The following is a 24352-nucleotide window of genomic DNA, read 5'->3' as shown; positions in this document are numbered from 1 at the left end:
ATATGGAATATTCCCTAAAATGCACCTTTTGTTTCAGAAATACATCTTCTAACTTATTAAGATCAATATGGTCTTCCACAACCAGCAGATATTCGGAACATCTAGATCACTCGTCTGAGTCTAAGAAGCCTGTAGACGCATCATATTCACAGCCTGTTTTTAATGCAAAGGAATCCTTAGCAACTAATGACAAGCACCAGTACCAGCAGGATAATCATTTAGTCTCACAGCAAAAAATAAATATGGAAGATTTTTTAGGGTTTGATGATTTAGATCTTGCAGAGCAATGGGTATATCCCTCAAAGAAAGAAACTACGGATTGCAGTCCTTTTCAGTCCACTGATACCACCAAGATGAACTTTCAAGAGTTTCCTTATGTGAAGAACTGTTCCAAACTTCAGGCAGGGTTATCAGTTAGAGAACCTGGAACAGAGATACACATGTATGGCAGAGATGGAGGAGATTTTAAAGAAGTTGGTACAGCTTCTAATCTAACATCTACAGAGCTGTTTCCTTTCCTTCATAATTCTAGAAATGCTTACATTAATACTGGCAACAGGTACATGGAGCAAATGCATGGCAGTAAATTCAGACAAAACAAATTTGTGAACTTCAACATGGCAGATGGAAAATCATCTGCTTCTGATTGTATACCAGAATTACCAGTAATAGAAATGGATGGATGTACCAGAATCTCAAAAACCAAGCAAGCACAAAAGGGGTTTGATGAATTAAACATTGATCAACATGCTCTAAAATACTGTATAAAATCATCATCAAGTTTGAGTGATAAACAGCTTTCAAAAGAAATAGGATTAGGTAGTGATTTGGGACAGAAGTGCACCTCAGAATGTGGAAGAAACCCTCACACATTTTGTCCAATTAGAAGTGATTTTGAGAAGGCCTTCGAAAAGCAACAGCATTCTAATTATGATCATTTTTCACAGCAGTCTGAATATGTGCAGCCATTAAATGCATTGCCAGTGTCTGTGTATTCTGGAGAGTCTTACCAAAGTAGGCAATCCTGGACAAAATCCTGTACTTCTGGTTCTGAAACTACCACTACTGCCTCATTTGGAAAGCCAGATAGCTCAGCAGACCTCAGCAATCAAACATCACCTGCCTCTAAAACATCTTCACACTCGTACTGTCCAACTTCTCATCAGTCTTCCATGCCGTTTCCTCAAAATAATAGTGCTTATTTCCAAAGGTCTACTGGAATTTATAATCAGGATAACCACCCTAAGGTGTCTAGCAGTGAATTCCCCTATAATATGGAAAGGGTTCAACCAGGTACACATGTTGAAGGACAAAACAAAGCTAGTGGAGATATGTACTTTGAATCACCCATTGAAAAAAATTGTCAAAATGGGAAGCAAGTAAATGGATTTCATGGGAGTTCATCGTCTCAGCAATATGTTCCAAACAAATACCCCAGCTATCAAACTAAACAGATAAACTGCCATTATGATTTGAATGAAGACATGAAGAAAAAAGATGATGAATTTTCACAAAATATGTACAGAGATTTGCTAGGTGCTCAGTCTTATTATTATAATAATCACAATTCTCAACAAGGAGCTGGAGACAGCAACAATGTAGCAAATTATATGACTCGTTCTTCAGCTGCTTTTTCAAGTCCCTACATGATGGGTGACTTTAGACGGAACCATATTTCCCAACTTGGCCCACTTGGTGTTGCTTCAGGAACTAATCTTCAGTTTGGTCATCCTGTTGTTTCATTGATGGATCCCAGTGAGTTATTTCCATATGAGGAGTTCAGTCATTTGTATCCTCTTTTCAATGATATGTTTTATGGAGATGCTCCCCTTTATGGATTTATACCACCTTTTGGATTTCCAAGACCTATGAAAAATCGCAGTGGTCCAGCCAATGAACTTCATATTCGATTAGAAGAGTGCTATGAGCAATGGAGAGCTCTGGAAAAAGAAAGAAAAAAGGTAAATTAGTTTTTTGAAACAGAGCTTTACTTTTATTTCGAAAGCATATTCAGCTTAAATATAATATAAAACTGCAGATGCTGTTTTATCAAAGTTTAAATGTTTTATTAACAAAATACCATGTCTATTTTTTACATTAAGATGCGTGTTTTGTTTTTAGCATTGAAATAGATCACCTAAATTTTGATTATTAAGGGATCAGATATGAGGAGTGTCGCAGATTACCTGTCATAAAATAGCAGACGTTGAGAGCTAATCAGAAACCCAAAAAACTCAATGTAGTGTAAAGATGCAGATAATGTTTAAATATTAAAATAAATCCCATTTCATTGATAAGAGGAAGGCCAAGACACACTGTTCACCTTGGGTTCTGGTGAACATAACAGCAATACTTGATTGACATGTTTGTCTACATTTTGCAACCAAGGATTTGCTAACTGCTCATAATAAGTATTCAGCATTGGGCACCTGTTAGGAAACTTAGAAAGTTAATGTGAAATTTAATTTGAGGCATGAACCTAATTCAAATATATAAGGAATCTGCTTCCTGCAATCAGTATCCATCCAACCACCAATATCTTGAATAGGTTTGGTTTCAATTTCAATTTTAAACCCTACATGACCCAAAACTTAATCATTTTTGCAGTGTAAAATTTCTCCTTATTTGTATCATGTTTATTCCTTCCATATTCTGGGGGAAAATGAGAAAAATTAGACTAATTTAAGAGTAATTTCCTGGGGGTCCTTGTTTCTACTGTAAGCATGTCGGCTCTTGGCAATTGATGTAATTCAATAAGCAGCATTAGTTCCAGCTAACTCTTAATAAATCTGTAGTTTAATTTTCAGTGTTCTCCTCTCTCCAAAAAACGTCTCTGGATCTTTTTGAAGGTCTGGTTGTTATTCATCATTATCATAATTTTGGCAATCTCTTCAAAAATTCACAAACAAATACTTGAATTTACCTAGCTATTGTCTTATTTACTGAGCCTTGCCCATCTTGGCTAGTATAATTTCAGTATGTTCGCTGAAGTACCTCAAAGAAAATAATATCACAGATTTTTCAATCTGTTATAGTCAACTAAACCCTAATTTTTCTAAGCATTTTGGTCACACTGACCCTGACCAGAGGCTTGATATCCCAACTTCTGTTCAAAATAAAAGTAAACATAATGCCTAATTCAACCTAAAACTTAACTTATTTTCTAGTGGCCTTCCATGTGACTTGCTGACCCATAAGTATCTTCTAGCTTTGTCAGGAAATGATCCATCACACTGCATTTACCATCAGTGAAGGGCATCTGTAACATTAAAGTTATTCCCCCATTGTGTGAATTACTGTAAAATTATGCTTATAATTGTGCTCAGCAGCAAACATGATTACTTTTTTTCTTAGTTTGGATGAAGACATGAATGAATGTGTTGCAAAGGAAAGTCTTGATATAGATTCCATTCATGATTTGTCTCTGTGACAAGCTCCTCTCTTTGCTCACAAGAAAACAATTAATTTGCTATCCAATCTTACTATTAAAGTAAGATTGGATAGCAAATTATTAAATCATCTCCAGAAACTTTTAAAAATGGCAATTTAGTAAATATTTTTTCTAAAAGCACATTTAGCTTGGTAACCTAGATTACTGCCAGTTACTAACTTGTTCATATCATCATGAAATTGTTGAACATTTTCCTTCTGAAAATCTTGCTAGGAATTGCAATTACTCCAAATGAATTATATTATCACTAATATCTTCAATCGCCTTTCACAGAGATATACAACTCGACCGATCTATTCACAGCATTTTTTTAAGTACTGACCATTTTCAGATCAAACAAGTTATGTGCAAGTTATTTCCTAGCACATGGAGTTTAACAGATGTTCACAACATCATATGGTTTACAGCTCTCCTGTGATTTAAGTAAAACACTGCTGTGAATTCAAGGTCTGCATAATATAACTTGACAACTAAAATGTCTGCTTTGGTGTTAGTTAAAGATTTTACCCTACCCAGGCACCTGTTGGAGAGTCAGAGGCAAGCTACTTACTCCAGGTAGGTGCTCTCTTTCTGTCATTATTAGTTGCCTCCACTGCCACTCTCCAACTTTACTGTCCCTCAGAATTGTTGCCATTTCGTTGCCTCACTCTCCCATGACCAACCCTGTCCTGAATAAATATTGAATAATCCTTCACACATCTGACTCCTCAATGGTTTCTCCAGTCTGTTCCCTCCCTCAAATTCCTTTTCATCCCATTTCATTGCCCTTGTTTTACAACTCAATTCCTCCATGAAGTCTGCCACAGGCTTTGTGTAAATTGAAAACCAGTCTCCTCCAGATCCCAGTGCTGAAGTCACTGCCCTACACAATATAATTCTGAGCCAGAGGAATTTCAGATCAACTCATCTTCCAGGTGCAGAATACATTTTTGATATTGCCATCTCAAGCAATTTGCAAGAAATGAAATATTTTTCATTTTTGTAATTTAATTTATCAAATGCAACGATGCATAATGTATCATTTGGGTTTCTGATGAGCTTGCATCTTGTCTTTCAGGCTACAATTCTGTAATCTGTCTGAAGAAGGGTTTCAACCCAAAACATTGCCTATTTCATTCACTCCATAGATGCTGCCTCACCCGCTGAGTTTCTCCAGCATTTTTGTCTACCTGTAATCTCTTCGTAGTGCACTGAAATATCAGTCTGAATTTTTAACTTCTGGAATGGAGTTGATTTTGAACCCACATCCTGAATCACTTCGTCACATTTTGATACAATGACAGACTGAATTTTCCTCCAGTTTTTGGTTTCCACATTTGTTTATGACTTCTTGGCCACATAACTTGGAATGTCTGCAGTTAGTGTCCCCAGAACCTTTTTGTATATGTGAGTTTTCTGCTCTAACTTGGCATATTCAGTGCTGCAATGATGCATTTGCATAGAACTCTTGAGGACGGAATGCTGGATTCATAGGCAGCAGTGACTTGCAGCTCATTTCAGAATCCCAGAAATGTGTGTAACTTAGCAGAGACTGCGTATCAAATTGAGAGATAGACACAAAATGCTGGTGCAACTCAGCAGGACAGGCGGCTTCTCCGGAGAGAAAGAATGGGTGACATTTCTGGTCAAGACCTTTCTTCGGGCTGAGAGTCAGGGGAAAGGGAAACGAGAGATATAGAAGGTGATGTAAAAAGATATAGAACAAATGAATGAAATTTAAGCAAAAAAGTATTACAAAAATCGGGAGTATTCCTAATTATGCAATTAGTAATTGAACCCTCGTATATAAGCTACTGATTCAACATCGTGAATAAAGGTTCTCAACTGCAGGGGACTTATTTTTAAGGTAAGTTTAATAACATTCGTAGAGATCATGATTAAATCTCATGATCTACTGATACATGGATTTGATGTTATGGTCATGTTCTCACGTGATCAACCCTCCATTAATTAATGCATCTAAAGTTGGCATCCCAGTTCTGAAGGGACAATGAGCCCTTATAAGCAACAATACCAAGAGGGTGTCCTGGGCAATGGTCCAGGCGTATTGTGTTCTGCTGGGAAATTATCAGCACTCCTAGCCTACGGCAGCCCATCAGGTCTCAGGATGTGGTCATTACTTCACCAAGGGAAAAGCCAAAATCTAGGAATTTGAAAAAATAAACAATGAGCTGGGGATATGAGAGATAAAACATTGAAGATTAAAAGATCTTTGCCATATCCTAAGAAATTTGGCATATTCAGCTAGCTATACATCAAAAATATAGAAAAGAAAAATATAGAAAATATATAAAGGCAAATAAAGAACATCTGATTGATGTTCCTCAAGGTTCCTTAATTTACAGGTTTAATTGTAATGTAATTTCTGCACTTTCATGGAATTAATTTTATAAACAGACGTACCATAACACTTGACACTTTAGTCGATAAAACACATGAATGGTAACCATTTAGTACTCTTGATTATCAGACTTAACCTCCCTTTGGGAATTTTTCAAATCTCTGAATAAACCTTAAATGCTGTGTGACATAAATAGGGGGCAATAACTTCTTCATTGCTGCAGAACCTTAACAAAATATATTTATACTATTACCTTTATGGCCTTTGTAATAGAAGAATTTGTTAATCTCAAATACTGAAATTGTTAAATTAATGGACATTTAATTCAGAGAATATGTGTTCAGGTTTTACAATGCAGTTTGAAAGTTGGGATAAATCTATGCTCATGCCAATGATTCGAGTTGGATTCAACAAAATTTCTCCCTAAAAGGCTTGAAATCCAGATTAAGTTGGCATCTTCTGTCTTTCTCTCTCCGTTGTTAGCTGACCCTGCAAAATAACCAATATTTCCCATTGAGTCTGGTTCAGTAGTATGGCACTTCTGTCATTCTAACTCCAAGCCTCTAAATTTAGCACTAATCAGGAATTGGTCCAGGTACTGGGCCCAAACATTTTTTCCATTGTGAATCTATGTTTAAGGCGGAAAGGTGATGTCATAGAAAATAGCTGCAGGAGGAGGGCATTCGGCCCTTCAAGCCAGCACCGCCATTCATTATGATCATTGCTGATCGTCCCCAATCAATAACCCGTGCCTGCCCAAAGAGTAGGAGTTAACGGGTCCTTTTGAGAATGGCAGGCAGTGACTAGTGGGGTACCGCAAGGCCCAGCTATTTATAATATATATTAATGATTTGGACGAGGGAATTGAATGCAACATCTCCAAGTTTGCGGATGACACGAAGCTGGGGGCCAATGTTAGCTGTGAGGTGGATGCTAGGAGGCTGCAAGATGACTTGGATAGGCTGGGTGAGTGGACAAATGCATGGCAGATACAGTATAATGTGGATAAATGTGAGGTTATCCACTTTGGTGTCAAAAACAGGAAAGTAGACTATTAGCTGAATGGTGGCTGATTAGGAAAAGGGGAGATGCAACGAGACCTGGGTGTCATGGTACACCAGTCATTGAAAGTAGGCATGCAGGTGCAGCAGGCAGTGAAGAAAGCGAATGGTTTGTTAGCATTCATAGCAAAAGGATTTGAGTATAGGAGCAGGGAGGTTCTACTGCAGTTGTACAGGGTCTTGGTGAGACAGTTTTGGTCTCCTAATCTGAGGAAGGACATTCTTGCCATAGTGAGTACAGAGAAGGTTCACCAGACTGATTGTTCAAGAAGGAACTGCAAATGCTGGATGATCGAAGGTACACAAATTTAAAAAAAAAATGCTGGAGAAACTCAGCGGGTGCAGCAGCATCTATGGAGCGAAGGAAATAGGCGACGTTTCGGGCCGAAACCCTTCTTCAGAATCACCAGACTGATTCCTGGGATGTCAGGACTTTCATATGAAGAAAGACTGGATAGACTCGGCTTGTACTCGCTAGAATTTAGAAGATTAAGAGGGGATCTTATAGAAACTTACAAAATTCTTAAGGGGTCGGACAGGCTAGTTGCAGGAAGATTGTTCCCGATGTTGGGGAAGTCCAGAACAAGGGGTCACAGTTTAAGGATAAAGGGGAAATCTTTTAGGACTGAGATGAGAAAAACATTTTTTACACAGAGAGTGGTGAATCTCTGGAATTCTCTGCCACAGAATGTAGTTGAGGCCAGTTCATTGGCTATATTTAAGGGGGAGTTAGATGTGGCCCTTGTGGCTAAAGGGATCAGGGGGTATGGAGAGAAAGCAGGTATGGGATACTGAGTTGGATGATCAGCCATGATCATATTGAATGGTGGTGCAGGCTCGAATGGCCTACTCCTACACCTATTTTCTATGTTTCTCCCCATATCCCTTGATGCCACTAGCCCCTAGAGCTCTATCGAACTCTCTCTTAAATCCATCCAGTGACTTGGCCTCCACTGCCTTCTGTGGCAGGGAATTCCACAAAAGTTTTTTCTCACCTCAGTCTTAAATGGCTTTCCCTTTATTCTAAGACTGTGGCCCCTGATTCTGGACTCGCCCAACATTGGGAACATTTTTCCTGCATCTAGCTTGTCCAGTCCTTTTATAATTTTATATGTTTCAATAAGAATCCCCCCTCATTCTTCTAAACTCCAATGAATACAAGCCTAGTCTTTTCAATCTTTCCTCATAGGACAGTCCCGCCATCCCAGGGATCAATCTCGTGAACCTGCACTGCCTCAATCACAAGGATGTCCTTCCTCAAATTAGGAAACCAAAACTGGACACAATACTTCAGATGTGGTCTCATCAGAGCCCTATACAACTGTAGAAGAACCTTTTTACTCCTAAACTGAAATCCTCTTGATATGAAGGCCAACATGCCATTAGCTTTCTTCACTGCCTGCTGTACCTGCACGCCAACTCTCAGTGACTGGTGTACAAGGACGCCCATGTCTCGCTCACCTCCCCCTTGCCTAACCTAACCCCATTGAGATAATAATCTACCCCTTTTTGCCACCAAAGTGGATAACCTCACATTTTTCTATATTATACTGCATCTGCCACGCATCTGCCCATTCACTCAACCTGTCCAGGTCACCCTGCAACCTCCTAACATCCTCTTCACAGTTCACACTGCCACCCAGCTTTGTGTCATCCGCAAACTTGCTAGTGCTGCTCCTAATTCCCTCTTCCAAATCATTAATATATATGGTAAACAGTTGCACCCCCAACACCGAGCCTTGCAGCACTCCACTCGCCACTGCCTGCCATTCTGAAAAGGACCCGTTCACTCCTACTCTTTGCTCCCTGTCTGCCAACCAATTTTCTATCCATGTCAACACCCTACCCCCAATACCATGTGCTCTAATTTTAGTCACCATTCTACCGTGCGGGACCTTATCAAAGGCTTTCTGAAAGTCTAGATACACTACATCCACTGGAACCCCTTCATCCATTTTACTTGTTACATCCTCAAAAAATTCCAGAAGAAAAGTCAAGCATAATTTCCCTTTCATCAATCCATGTTGACTTGGACTAATCCTTTTACTGCTATCCAAATGCCCTATTATTAGTTCTTTAATAATTGACTCCAGCATCTTTCCCACTACCGAAGTCAGGCTAACTGGTAATTCCCCGTTTTCTCTCTCGCTCCTTTCTTGACATTTTCTGTTTGAAATGAAGTTCATTTGCAGTTGAAACACAATTTGTTACACAGGTTCCAAGTTTGTTAATCAAATGAGCCAATTATTTATTGCTGTTCGAATGATAAATCTCGTTAAATGCAGTTTGTTCCTGGTATATAAAATAATGAATATGGATAAATGCATCATATTTTCATAATGATGGAAGTGAAGAGCCAGTCCTAAAGTTTTGTTCTGTAGTCAATTGCTCAATATTTTTGCTGTCATTTATAACACTGCATAATTTGTTCTTTTGTGTAAGTTTTTTAAAATGTCAAAAATATCAACAAGTATACCTGGTACTTATGTCATGAATTTAATGACCAAAATGTCTGTACAGCTTTGAATAATACTGCGCCAGTAGCATGCTTTCTTTAAGTAAAGGCTTATCAGTTGCACCTGTGTTGCAAATTTAGAGACATATCTTTGCTGGTGAGAATAGTGAACAATGGGAGATTGTTATGTAATCAACTTATTAAAGTTGATTGAAAGAAATTAATGTGGGCCTCTGAATACCTTGAAGGAATTCAGGTTTTTAGGCAATCTAGCATTGGTAAAAGGAACCATGAAAAGAACATTGACAATAGACACAAAAAGCTGGAGTTATTCAGCAGGTCAGGCAACATCTCTGGATAAATGAATGGCACTGTTTCTGACCTGCATGCTGCAATCCCAAACCAATGTGGTTTCCTCTTGTCTGATATCTGAAGTGCCCAGCAAGCTCGTCAGTTAAATCAAGTAGGGAAACCACAAACTGGTCAGCCATTTGTCAGGAAAGTGCCTGAATTCATTAAGGAATTACAGAGAAAAGCAAAATGTGATTGGCCAGAATCAACATGTGTTAAAGAAAGAGAGACATAAGAAACTGGGATGCTGGAAACTTGAGCAAAATGCAAACTGCTGGAGGAACTCAATGGGTAGGGCCGCATCTGTTGAAGGAATGGACATCTGGTGTTTCAGGCCAGATCCCTTCTTCAGATTGATTGGAGTAGGAGGGAGAAAGCTGGAAAAGAGAAGTGAGGGTGGGTCAAAGCATGGCAAATGATAGGTGGATATCGATGAACGGAGTAGGTGAGTGGCAGATAAGTGGAGAAAGTGACCGGGTAAGAGGTAAAAAGGGACAGAAGGGTGTTGAATATGGAAAGAAGAGTGAAATGTAAAGCCAGAGGGAGGGATATGGGTGGAAGAAAATGAGAGTAGGACACAGTGGGAAGGATAAAAAAAGAATATTGGGATTCGCAGATGGAAAATGACCGTACGGAATACGGGGAAGAGGCAAGGTGGTGGGGGAAATGTGTATGCACTGGAGCGGATGGCAAAGGAAAGAGCGTGAGTGGTGTGGATATTACATGAAATTGGGGGATTTCATGCAATAACTCCTTGGGTTACTTGATTGTAAGCTACCCAGGAGGAATATGAGGTGCTGTTGTTGCAATACTGCATTGGGTGCTCCCAATATAGCCTTCTTTAGATCAGCAAGACCAAGTGTGAACGAGGTAATGTTTCACCGAACACTTGCACTGTGTCCGCCAAGGCCTGCTGGAGCTACTGGTTGCTAACCATTCTAACTAATTCCCATTTCTATTCTGACCTTTCTGTCCTTGGCCTCCTGCACAGAGTGAGGCCACGTGCAAACTGGAAGAACAGCATCTCATAGCTTACAACCCAATGGTATGAACATTGAATTCTCAAATTCCAAGTAATGTCCTATCCCTGTTTCCCATCGCTCCCCCCCCCCCCCCCGGTTTGCACACATTACTCCCACTATCCCAGTCACCCTGCTCCTTTCCTCTTTCATACGTTATTCTCCCATTCCTGTGTCTCTCAGTTCCCTTTTATCCCATCTCCTTCCTCTTCCATCCATTTCCTTCCATGTGACATTTTTTTGCCTTCTTTTCATCTCTAGCCTTTGCTACATTCTCCACCCATCTGCATATCACACCCCCTCATCTGTATTCACCTATTGACTAACGTCTATTATAAACTTACCAACGTTTACAGTATTTGGGCTACACTTTCTCCCACCCTGCCTCTTGAAAATATGCTATTCCTTAGTCAATTCCTCCATCTCTGGGCAGCTGAGATGGCTCAGCAGTGAAGTTGCTGCCATACAGCACCTGAAACCCAGATTTAATCCTGACCACGCTGTATCTCCAAAGTCGAAAGTCGAAATCTGTTTCCAGGACGAGACTTTCCATTCTAGGACATCCAAGATGTCCACTTTCTTTAGTAAATGTGGTTTCTGTCATAGATGGACCCCTCACCCACGTTACCTTTGTGTTTCATAGTTCTGCTCTTTGTCCCCCTCCCCCCATATTGAACAAGGATAGAGATTCCCTAATTCTCACTTTTCACCCCACAACCTCCGCATCCAACGCATCATACACCGACATTTCTTCCACCTCTAACGTGATCCCAGCACTAGTCACATCTTTCCATCTCTGCCTCTTTACGCCTCCCACCTTTCTGCTACCTCCCCAACTTCTCGGTTCACTCATCCCTTTCCACCTTAACCACCCCCTCACCAGCTACTTTCCCCTGCAACAACAAGAGATAGACACACATCTTTCCCTATACCTCCTCCCTCTGCATTACCACAGTGGATGGTAAAGATGAACATAAATTTGTTATCCTGCTTAATCATTATCTAGATGGCTGGTTGAGGCAAAAAAATTACATTAGAAATTAATGGACAAGAAATTTGTGTGGCTGACCCCATATTTTTATTATTGTGCGAATGCTTTCTTCCTCAGCAGGAACTGACTATCTTTGTCTGAACTTGCTGCATGTTTCACTGCAGACTGAGTGTGTACATAACCGGTGAGGGGTATTACAACACTGTAGCCCCTTGGCAGTTGAATTATGGTCATGTTAAGGCTGCAGCCCATAATTGCAAAACTTACAACTTCGCTTGTACTTAAAATTCCTGGAGTGAGATCCTCACAGAATAGACAATAGGTGCAGGAGTAGGCCATTTGGCCCTTCGAGCCAGCACCGCCATTCAATGTGATCATGGCTGATCATCCCCAATCAGTACCCCGTTCCTGCCTTCTCCCCATATCCCCTGACTCCGCTATTTTTAAGAGCCCTATCTAACTCTCTCTTGAAAGCATCTAGAGAACCTGCCTCCACTGCCCTCTGAGGCAGAGCATTCCACAGACTCACCACTCTCTGTGAGAAAAAGTGTTTCCTCGTCTCCGTTCTAAATGGCTTACTCCTTATTCTTAAACTGTGGCCCTTGGTTGTGGGCTCTCCCAACATCGGGAACTCTGGCGTGTCCAAATCCTTAACAATCTTATATGTTTCAATGAGATTCCCTCTCATCCTTCTAAACTCCAGAGTGTACAAGCCCAGCTGCTCTGTTCTCTCAGAATATGACAGTCCCGCCATCCCGGGAATTAACCTTGTAAATCTACGCTGCACTCCCTCAATAGCAAGAATGTCCTTCCTCAAATTAGCGGACCAAAACTGCACACAATACTCCAGGTGTGGTCTCACTAGGGCTCTGTACAACTGCAGAAGGACCTCTTTGCTCCTATATTCGATTTCTCTTGTTATAAAGACCAACATGCCATTCGCTTTCTTCACTGCCTGCTGTACCTCCATGCTTACTTTCATAGACTGATGAACAAGGACCCCCAGATCCCGTTGTACTTCCCCTTTTCCCCAACTTGAGGCCGCTTAGATAGTAATCTGCCTTCCTGTTTTTGCTACCAAAGTGGATAACCTCACATTTATCCGCATTAAACTTCATCTGCCATGCATCTGCCCACTCCCCCAACCTGTCCAAGTTACCCTGCATTCTCATAGCATCCTCCTCACAGTTCACACTGCCACCCAGCTTTGTGTCATCTGCAAATTTGCTAATGTTACTTTGAATCCCTTCATCCAAATCATTGATGTATATTGTAAATAGTTGCGGTCCCAGCACCGAGCCTTGCGGTACCCCACTAGTCACTGCCTGCCATTCTGAAAGGGACCCGTTAATCCCTACTCTTTGTTTCCTGTCTGCCAACCACTTCTCTATCCATGTCAGCACTTTACCCCCAATCATTTTGCCCACTAATCTCCCATGTGGGATCTTATCAAATGCTTCCTGAAAGTCCAGGTACACTACATCCACTGGCTCTCCCTTGTCCATTTTCCGAGTTATATCTTCAAAAAATTCTAGAAGATTAGTCCAGCATGATTTCCCCTTCGTAAATCCATGCTGACTCGGACCGATCCTGTTATTGCTATCCAAATGTGCGGCTATTTCATCTTTTATAATTGACTCAAGCATCTTCCCCACCACCGATGTCAGGCTAACTGGTCTATAATTCCCTGTTTTCTCTCTCCCGCCTTTCTTAAAAACTGGGATAACATTAGCTACCCTCCAATCCACAGGAACTGATCCTGAGTCTATAGAACATTGGAAAATTATCACCAATGCATCCACGATTTCGAGAGCCACTTCCTTAAGTACCCTGAGATGTAGACCATCAAGCCCTGGGGATTTACCAGCCTTCAGTCCCATCAGTCTATCCAACACCATTTCCTGCCTAATGTGGATTTACTTCAGTTCTTCCGTCACCCCAGATGCTCTGGCCACTACTACATCAGGAAGATTGTTTGTGTCCTCCTTAGTGAAGACAGATCCAAAGTACCGGTTCAACTCATCTGCCATTTCCTTGTTCCTCATAATAAATTCACCTTTTTCGGTCTTCAAGGGTCCAACTTTGGTCTCAACTAATTTTTTCCTCTTCACATACCTAAAGAAGCTTTTACTATCCTGCTTTATATTCTTAGCAGCTTACCTTCGTACCTCATCTTTTCTCCCCATATTGTCTTTTTAGTTATCTTCTGTTGTTCTTTAAACATTACCCAATCCTCGTGCTTCCCGCTCATCTTTGCTACTTTGTACTTCTTTGCTTTAATTTTTATACGTCCCGTGTCAGCCATGGTCGCCCCTTACTCCCCTTGGAATCTTTCTTCCTCCTCGGAATGAACTGATCCTGCACTTTCTGTATTATTCCTAGAAATACATGCCATTTTTGTTCCACTGTCATCCCTGCTGGTGTATCTTTCCGGTCAACTTTGGCCAGCTCCTCCCTCGTGGTCCCATAGTCCCCTTCATGCAACTGTAACATTGACACCTCCGATCTACCCTTCTCCCTCTCCAATTGTAGATTAAACCTGACCAAGTTATGGTCACTACCTCCTAATAACTCATTAACCTCGAGGTCCTTTATCAAATCCGGTTCATTACATAACACTAAATCCAGAATTGCCTTCTCCCTGGTAGGCTCCAATACAAGCTGTTCTAAGAATCCATCAATGAGGCACTCTACAAAGTCCCTTTCTTGGGGTCCAGTACCAACCTGATTTTCCCAGTCTACCTGCATGTTGAAATCTCCCATAACAACCACAGCATTACTTTTGCTACTTGCCAATTTTAACTCCTGATTCAACTTGCGCTCTATGTCCAGGCTACTGTTTGGGGGCCTGTAGATTAGTCCCGTTTCTGGCATATTAAAAGTTGTCTGACTTCTTAAAAGTGGCTCCACCCTTTCTTCCCCCGCTCTTTTAAAGGACTTACTAGTGCTAGCCGTCTTTAAACTTCCTGTTCATCGCGTGAATCACCTTGGCTTTGCACCGTGTGAATTTCAGATAGCGCTCCCCCGCATTCCCTGGCCCCCGCCTTTGCGATGTGTTTGTGTGTGTGTGTTCCGCTCTGATGGTCATTCCAGCTCACGGTTTTTCAGGCGAATGCACTCGAGCTTGAAGGTCGTAGACAGTCCGCTGAAAAGTCGCGTAAGTGGGACAGGCCCTTAACAGTTTGCCTCTATCCCATTCTCTGAAAATGCCCCTTAATGTACCAATTCATTATTTTATAATTTGTCTTGTGATCTGAATAGAGGCCATAATTTTACTAATTTTACATTTTCTTTTAAAATCATTGTTGATGAGCTGAATGAATTTTTTGCAGTATTTGAGTACAATGTTTTGCCATTTCATGATATGTGGACACGAGGATTGATGGTGTTAGGATAGACAAATCAGTCAATCCAAACTATTTTTGTCTGAAATGTTTTCAATTGTTTATTTTCTCAAAAATTTCTGTTGGTTATCTTCATCTTCCCCTTCTCTCTTTTTAAGACTGAAGCAGCACTTGCTCGGAACTATCCTGGAAAGAGAGTGACCAGTTCCAATAATACACCTATTCCCAGACTACCTTCCAACCCTTCCCGGGTTGATCGTTTGATTGTTGATCAACTGAGAGAACAAGCAAGAGTATGTTTTGACTATATCTGGTAGTTTGATTAATTAAACACATCCCATTTTTTTAATATGCTAAGGTGCACAAAAATCTTTCTATTTAAGGATTTTGTTGCTTTTTGAAATGTAGTTATATCCAAACATGTAATAATTGGCCATTGTTATCAAAACATTTTGTTTGAAGTGTTAACAAAGTGACTGCACTATTGTTTACCATTCGCCAACAAAACAATAATGACATAATTAGTTCAGAGTTGAGCTAACAAAGTTAATAGAGAAATTATGGTGATAAGTAAAGAATGGAATAAAGGTTCATCCATACTTTTTATTTAATTTCTGATTGTTTAGTACTTTAAAATAAGTTTTAATGGTGTTTGTAATCAGTTAATTTTTCCAACATACTCTTTCAGGCAGCATTAAACCATTGAGAGAAAGTTACTGTATGCCCTTCTTAAAAAATGGGCTGCATTTTGAGACCTCACCGAGCGGAAATTATCAAAGAGACTTCTCAAAAATTAACATTATTATTGAATATATAATACGTTATATCATATTAATCTAATCTGACCGATTTAACTAAGTAATGAACATAAGAATGTCATAAAGGTTTAATAATTTCAGTGTAGGAGCGGGAGAATTTAAAAGCTAGCCCATGGGTTAGTGGAGCCAGATCATTTCAGTGTCAGCAGGAGTGGGAGAATTTAAAAGCTAGATGTGAGATAAGTGAAACCAGTCAATGTCAGTGTCGGAGCAGGAGCTGGAGAATTTAATAGCTAGCCCATGGATTGTTGGAGCCAGATAATTTCAGTGTCTCAGCATGGGCGGGAGAATTTAAAAGCTAGCCTATGAATTGGTGAAGCCAGTTAATGTTAGTGTCAGAGTAGGAGATTTAAAAAGCTAGCCTGTGGATTGGTTGAATGATCAAAATTGGCTAACTGAGCAACTATAAATAAAAGACACAGTGTGGCGGAGTGGCAAATTGAGAGTGGCCATGTAGGGAGGAGAGGCTTTGTTAAAATTAAGTGCTGTGTTGAGGGCAAGTGAGTCTTTGGCTCAAGAGTTTTTGGCAAGGTGGTTGACCAAGGAAAAGGTTCAGTCTGCTGTTTTGTGTGATCCTTCTTAGTTTAGTGCAGTAGTGATGGCAAGTAGAATGCTACAATGTTCCTCCTGCAGGATGTGGGAAGTCAGGGAAACTGTGGTTTCTGATGATTACACCTATGGGAATTGTGTCCTGGTGCAGCTCCTAACAGATCGCATTTGGGAACTGGAGCTGCAGCTAGATAACCTCAGGATCATCTGGGAAAATGAGAACTTAGATTAGACTAATAGCAAGGTAATCACGCCTGAGGAATAGGAAGAGATTAGGTAGGTGACCACGAGGAAAGGGAGTATTCGGAGAGTGGAGGTGACACCTGTGGCCATTTCCCTTCAATCAGGTATACCTGTTCGGATATTGTGGAAGGCATGACCCATCAGAAATGAGCAGGAGTAGCATGGAGGGCTGTGGAACTGAGCTGGGCTCTGAGGCACAATGGTGAAGGGTAATGTCAAGTGGAGCCATAGTGATAGGATGCTTGTTATTAGGGGGCAGACAGGAGATTCTGGCAGCAATCAAGGATGGCATGTTACCTGTAGGAAGGAACTGTAGATGGTGGTTTAAACCGAAGATAGACACAAAAGCCGGAGTAACTCAGCGGGACAGGCAGCATCTCTGGAGAGAAGGAATGGGTAACATATCGGGAAGAAGGGTCTCGACCCAAAACGTCACCCATTCCTTCTTTCCAGAGATGCTGCCTGTCCCGTTGAGTTACTCCAGCTTTTTGTGTCTATGGTATGGTATCTCCCTGGTGCCAGAATCCAGGATATCTCGGAGTGGCTGCATGACATTCTCAAAGGGGAGGGTGAGCAGCCAAAAGTCATTGTCATGTTGTTGGCACAAATGACACAGGTAGGAAAAGGGATGAGGTCCTGCAAAATGAACATAGGTAGTTAGACAGAAGGTTGATGAGAGCGCGTATAGGTATGTGTAGCTGTGATGCAGCCATTCTGGAAACTTGGCTAAGAGACGGACAGGAGTGACATCTTAATGCTCCAGGGTACAGATGGCACAGAAAAGATAGAGGTGGGGTAAATTAGAAGGGGGTGTTACTTTATTAATCAAGGAGAATCACGGCAGTAGTCTGAGATGACATTACTGATGGTTAGTCCTTTGAAGCTATATGGATGGGCCTGTGAAATGAAAAAGTGATGATCACTGTGTTGGGAGTGCCAACAAGAATTATTCCAGGAGATTGCATGCAAGTGCAAGACTAATAAATTAGTCATAGTAGGGGATTTTAACTTCCCCAATATAGGCTGGGACTGTCATAGTGCAAAAGGCTTAGATGGGATGGAATTTGTCAAATGTTTTCAGGAAAGTTTCCTCAGCCAATATGTAGAGGCAAAACTTGATCTAATCTTAGGACTGTTGTATTCATGGGTGAGCCTTTTGGGACCAATGACTATTGTTCTGTTAGCTTTAAGATCGTTATGGATAAAGACAGGGTGGGCCGAGGAGTTCAAATTCTGCATCAGGGTCAGGCCAGCTTTGGTATTAAGCAGGAACTTACTTAAGTTACACAAAAAAGCTGGAGAAACTCAGCAGGTGCAGCAGCATCTATGGAACGAAGGAAATAGGCAACGTTTCGGGCCGAAACCCTTCTTCAGACTGATCGGGGGCGGGGACAAGAAAGGAAAAAGGAGGAGGAGCCCGAAGGCTGGGGGATGGGAGGAGACAGCTGGGGGACTGAGGAAGGGGAGGAGACAGCAAGGACTAACAAAATTGGGAGAATTCGATGTTCATGCCCCCAGGATGCAGACTCCCCAAACGGAATATGAGGTGCTGTTCCTCCAATTTCCGGTGCTGCTCGCTGTGGCCATGGAGGAGACCCAGGACAGAGAGGTCGGAGACTGAGTGGGAGGGGGAGTTGAAGTGCTGAGCCACCGGGAGGTCAGCTTGGTTATTGCGGACCGAGCGGAGGTGTTCGGCGAAACGATCGCCCAACCTCCGCTTGGTCTCACCGATATAGATCTGCTGACATCTAGAGCAGCGGATACAATAGATGAGGTTGGAGGAGATGCAGGTAAACCTCTGTCGCACCTGGAACGATTGCTTGGGTCCTTGAACGGAGTCGAGGGGGAAGGTAAAGGGACAAGTGTTGCATCTCTTGCGGTTGCAAGGGAAAGTGCCCGGGGAGGGGATGGTACGAGAGGGAAGGGAAGAATTGACAAGAGAGTTATGGAGGGAGCGGTCTTTGCGGAAGGCAGATATGGGGGGAGATGGGAAGATGTGGCGAGTGGTGGGGTCACGTTGGAGGTGACGAAACTGACGGAGGATTACTTTTTGTATGTGACGGCTGGTGGGGTGAAAGGTGAGGACTAGGGGGACTCTGCCCTTGTTGCAAGTGGGGGGATGGGGAGAGAGAGCAGTGTTGCAGGGTATGGAAGAGACCCTGGTGCGAGCCTACACTTCTTTCCACCCTGCTTCCTGTAAGGAGGGGAACTCCCAATTCGTCCGTCTACGCCGCATCTGCTCCATGGATGAGGCGTTCCACACCAGGACATCTGAAATGTCCTCATTATTCATGGAACGGGGGTTCCCCTCCTCCACCATAGATGAGGCTCGCACCAGGGTCTCTTCCATACCCCGCAACACTGCTCTCTCTCCCCATCCCCCCACATCCTGGGGGCATGAACATCGAATTCTCCCAATTTTGTTAGTCCTTGCTGTCTCCTCCCCTTCCTCAGTCCCCCTGCTGTCTCCTCCCATCCCCCAGCCTTCGGGCTCCTCCTCCTTTTTCCTTTCTTGTCCCCGCCCCCGATCAGTCTGAAGAAAGGTTTCGGCCCAAAACGTTGCCTAATTCCTTCGCTCCATAGATGCTGCTGCACCTGCTGAGTTTCTCCAGCTTTTTTGTGTACCTTCGATTTTCCAGCATCTGCAGTTCCTTCTTAAAAACTTACTTAAGTTGATTTGAGTAGGTTGTTTGTGGGCAAACGCCTGGAAAGTGGAATGCTTTTAAAAGTGTGATGATACGACTTCAGGGCATATATGTTCCTGTTAGAGTGAATGGCAAGGCAGATGGGTGTAAGTAAGCTTGGACGAAGAGAGAAATTGAGGCTCTAGTCAGGAAAAAGAAGGAGGCATGTGGGACAGGTATAGACAGCTGGGATCAAGTGTATCCCTGGATGAGTTTCGAGAACTGACGATCATATGTAAGAAGGAAATCAGGAGGGCAAAATGGGGGCAGGAGATTGCTCTGGAAGGTAATAATAGAAATCTAAAGAGATTTTGTAAGTACATTAGGAGAAAGAGGGTAACTTAAAAGAGATTAGGACCCCTCAGAAACCAAAGCAGTCATCTCTATGTGGAACAGCCGGAGATGGGCATAGTCCACACTGAGTATTTCTCCTCTGTTTTTACTGTGGAGAAAGACATGAATACTGGGGAACTTGAGACAGTTAATGAAAGTGGCTTGAGGACATTCAGTATTATCTAGGAGGTGTTGAACGTCTTAAGGAATATAAAGGCAGACAATTATCATAAGCATGATAAGATGTATCCGAGGACACCGTGAGAAGCTAGAGGGGAAATTGCAGGCGCCGTGGCTGAGATATATGAATCATTAATAGCCTGAATACTGCAGTGTGGCTAATGTTGTTTCTCTATTTAAAAAGGACTGCAAGGAAATGTCTGGGAATCATAAACCAGTGAGCCTAACATCTGTGATAGGCAAGTTATTGGAGAATAATCTGGGAGATAAGATACAGTGACCTCCATAATGTTTGGGACAAAGACCCATCATTTATTTATTTGCCTCTGTACTCCACAATTGGAGATTTGTAATAGGAAAAAATCACATGTGGTTAAATCAAATCACGTTGAAGCCAAAGTGCTTTACAGGGAAGAAATTAGATTACCATACATCCATATAAAATAAAAAAAATAAAAAAGACACAATACACTATAGGATTCAACATGAACGTCCCCCCACAGCAGAATCAACACGTTCCATTGTGAGGGAGGGCACCAAAAAGTCCACCCGAGGTCGGGGACTATTTGAGGCTTCCGCAGCCAATCACCACAACGGCGACCCGATATTACAGGCCCTCCTGCTGGAAAGATGGAACTCCGGCATCGGGTGAACACTCCTCAGCAGCTTGGAATATCTGGAGTGGCTGCTTCCTCCCCGGAGACCGCGGCTCCCGAAGCTCCGTGATGGTGTCCCAGCAAAGTGCACATTGTCAGATTTTATCAAAGGATGTTTTTATATATTTTGATTTCACCATGTAGAAATTACAGCTGTGTTTATACATAGCCCCCTTTTCCCAGGGTACCATAATGTTTGGGACGCATGGCTTCACAGGTGTTTGTAATTGCTCAGGGGTGTTTAAATTATTAAGATTATTAAGGGTTTGGGCACGCTAGAGCCAGGAAACATATTCCCGATGTTGGGGGAGTTGAGTATAGGAGCAAAGAGGCCCTTCTGCTGTTGTACGGGGCCCTAGTGAGACCACACTCGGAGTATTACATGCAGTTTTGGTTTCCAAATTTGAGGAAGGACATTCTTGCTATTGAGGGAGTGCAGCGTAGGTTCACAAGGTTAATTCCCGGGATAGGGGGACTGTCATATGCTGAGAGAATGGAGCGGTTGGGCTTGTATAGTCTGGAATTTAGAATGATGAGAGGGGATCTTATTGAAACATAAGATTATTAAGGGTTTGGACACGCTAGAGGCAGGAAACATGTTCCTGATGTTGCGGGAGTCCAGAACCAAGGGCCACAGTTTAAGAATAAGGGGTAAGCCGTTTAGAATGGAGAAGAGGAAACAGTCTGGAATTCTCTGCCTCAGAGGGCGGTGGAGGCCTCTGGTTAGCCACAAAAATAGGATGGACAGGTTACAATTTGCCAAGAAGTACTTAAAAGAGCAACCACAGTTCTCGACAAATGTCTAGTGGAAAAATTACACGATTAACTTATACAGAGTGATGGCAAGAGCAAAGTATGGAGGAGAGAAGGAACTGTCCAAGATCCAAAGCATACCACCTCATTGTGAAACACGGTGGTGGGTGTTGTGGCCTGGGCATGTATGGCTGCTGAAGGTACTGGCTCACTTATCTTCATTGATGATACAACTGCTGATGGTAGTAGCATAATGAATTCTGAAGTGTATAGACAAATCCTATCTGCTCACGTTCAACCAAATGCCTCAAAACTCATTGGCCGGCGGTTCATTCTACAGGAAGACAACAATCCCAAATATACTGCTAAAGCAACAAAGGAGTTTTTCAAAGCTAAAAAAGTGGTCAATTCTTGAGTGGCCAAGTCAATCACCCGATCTGAACCCAATTGAGCATGCCTTTTATATGCTGAAGAGAAAACTGAAGAGGATTAGCCCCCAAAACAAGCATAAGCTAATGATGGCTGCAATACAGGTCTGGCAGAACATCACCAGAGAAGGGCACCCAACAACTGGTGATGTCCATGAATCGCAGACTTCAAGCAGTCATTGCATGCAAAGGATATGCAACAAAATACTAAACATGACAATGCTGTGTCACAAACATTATGGTGCCCTGAAATGGGGGGACTACGTAAAAACACAGCTGTAATTTCTACATGGTGAAATCAAAATGTGTAAAAATTATCTTTATTAAAATCTGACATGTGATTTTTTTCTATTACAAATCTCAAATTGTGGAGTACAGAGGAAAATAAATAAATTATGGGTCTTTGTCCCAAACGTTATGTAGGACACTGTAGATAGGGGGTCAAGAATGATTTTGGTGCATTGGCTTTCATCAGTTAAGACATTGAGTATAGAAGTTGGGATGTTATGTGACAGTTGTTCAAGACATTGGTGAGACCACATTTGGGGTATTGTGTTCAGTTTTGGTCACCCTGCTATAGGAATGGTGTTGTTAAGCTGCAAAGAGTGCAGAGAGTATGTTGCCAGGACTTGAGGGCCTGAGCTAAAGGGAGAGGTTAGGCAGGCTACAGCTTTATTCCATGGAACGCAGGAGGATGAGGGGTGATCTTATAAACCTGTATAAGATCATGAAGGGAATATACAGGGTAGATACATGGTCTTTTACCCAAAGTAGGGGAATCAAGAATCAGAGGACATACAATAGGTATAAGTGAGAGGGGAAAGGCTAAATAGGAATCTGTGGGCCAATTTATTTTACACAAATGGTGGTGGGTATATGTAACATATATGAAGCTGCCCGGAGGTAACCAAGGCAGGTACTATAACAACAGTTCAAAGACATATGGACAAGTGCATGGATAGGAAAGGTTTAGAGGGATACTGCCCAAACACGGACAGGTAAGACCAGTGTACATGGGGTATCTTTGTCAGCATGGGCAAGTTGAGTCGAAGGGTCTGGTTCCATGCTGTATTATTCTATGATTATAAACAATTATTTTCTAACATTACCATAATTAGCCTGTAAAATAGTATTGAAAGCACATTAGTGAGAAGGCATTTTATTGGTAGAGATATACGTCGCCTTTTATTTTTGCTAATACATCAATATGTTTTGCCAATGCAATATGTCTTTTGGTGTTGTTTTCTTTTTACTATCTCATTTCGAGTTTATTGGTCTTAGAAATCCTTTATACACAGCTATTATTTATTTATCACAGAATAAACAACTTTGTCGGGTCATTCGCTGTGAGGTAATTTCCCCTTCTAAAGGCTCTTTCAGTTCCCAGTGTTGTACCCTCAATCATTTCTCATAAATGAGTTACTACCAATAACAAGGTGCAAATTAGTGTTTTTCTTCTCCTGGTAAAACAAGATTACATTCCTTGCTTCACCTAGGCAAATTAGTTTTTACTTCAGAGAAGCCAGTTTGAGAACGAAGCTCAGAGATATTTAAAATGTATGATTCCTTGGTTCGGTGCACGGTAGAGAGCATTCTGATTGGTTGCATCGTGGTCTGGTTCGGCAACTTGAACGTCCAGGAGCGAAAAAGACTACAAAATGTTGTGACCACTGCCCAGTTCATCACCGGCTCTGACCTCCCCACCGTCGAAGGGATCTATTGTAGTCGCTGCCTCAAAAAGGCATCCAAAATCATCAAGGACCCACACCATCCTGGCCACACACTCATTGCCATCAGGAAGAAGGTTCAGGAGCCTGAAAACTGTAACATCCAGGTTCAGGAACAGCTTCTTCCCTCCAGCCATCAGGCTATTAAACACAACGATAAATAAGCTTTGAGCTCTGAACTGTAAAATGACTATATTATTATTTGTTATTTGCACCATATTTGTTATTTATTGAACTTTTTATTTTTTTCTCGTCCCCTGTTATGTCCTATGTTTACATTTTCACATATTCTGTTGTGCTGCAGCAAGTAAGAATTTCATTGTCCCCATTGGGACATATGACAATAAAACACTCTTGACTCTTCCATGCGCTGTCCTTTTAAAATAGTATTGTCTGTAGATTAACTTTCACCAGGAGGCTGAAAACCAGTTTCTCTGATTAATAACTGAGCATGTGAAAAAGATAGCAATTCTTAATTTCTGGCAACTTGAAACCGCACATTTGGGAACAAAATTAGTTTTGCACAGTTGGCAGACCACTTCCAGAAAATAAAAAAATACTTGGACAAGTGCTTCTAGTATAATTCATTCAATGTGTGCATAACATTTGAGGTTATACAGCAGACCTCAGCAAATGATATCAACTGATGAATTCTATATGTGATCATATGCATGGTTATAAATGATGTTAGTAGTTAATAGGTTAAAAACAACCATCCCAGAACAGAAACAAATGGCAATTTTCAGTTTGAACAAATATTTGGAATTGTCACATACAAGAATGGTTAATGATCCATGAAGTTATCGGGTAGTTTTAACAAGTCATTGTTGGTAATTAAATTGTGAAATTGATATAACTACACATTTAAACTGGATCTACATGAAATAACAGTGATGCTGTGAAATTACATTTTCATTCTCATTCTTCTTGGAGAGCTGCGTGCATGACTGGTTGTAGTGAGATAGGAA

At 41.6% G+C, this 24352-nt stretch overlaps 1 protein-coding gene across 1 annotated transcript in view; it reads left to right on the top strand.

The window, feature by feature from the left end:
• moto (minamoto) overlaps window positions 1–24352 on the top strand; it is a 55018-nt gene that overhangs the window by 24635 nt on the left and 6031 nt on the right. The window contains exons 5-6 of the mRNA XM_055657347.1: window positions 38–1961; window positions 15172–15306. Of these exons, the coding sequence (XP_055513322.1) occupies window positions 38–1961; window positions 15172–15306 (2059 nt within the window). The remainder of the gene's footprint in view (window positions 1–37; window positions 1962–15171; window positions 15307–24352) is intronic.

This window comes from Leucoraja erinacea, chromosome 27 (genome assembly GCF_028641065.1).
Source record: "Leucoraja erinacea ecotype New England chromosome 27, Leri_hhj_1, whole genome shotgun sequence".
NCBI classification, from domain to species: domain Eukaryota; kingdom Metazoa; phylum Chordata; class Chondrichthyes; order Rajiformes; family Rajidae; genus Leucoraja; species Leucoraja erinaceus.
The sequence above is the reverse complement of the archived record's forward strand: the minus strand, read 5'-3'. Positions and strand labels throughout refer to the sequence as shown.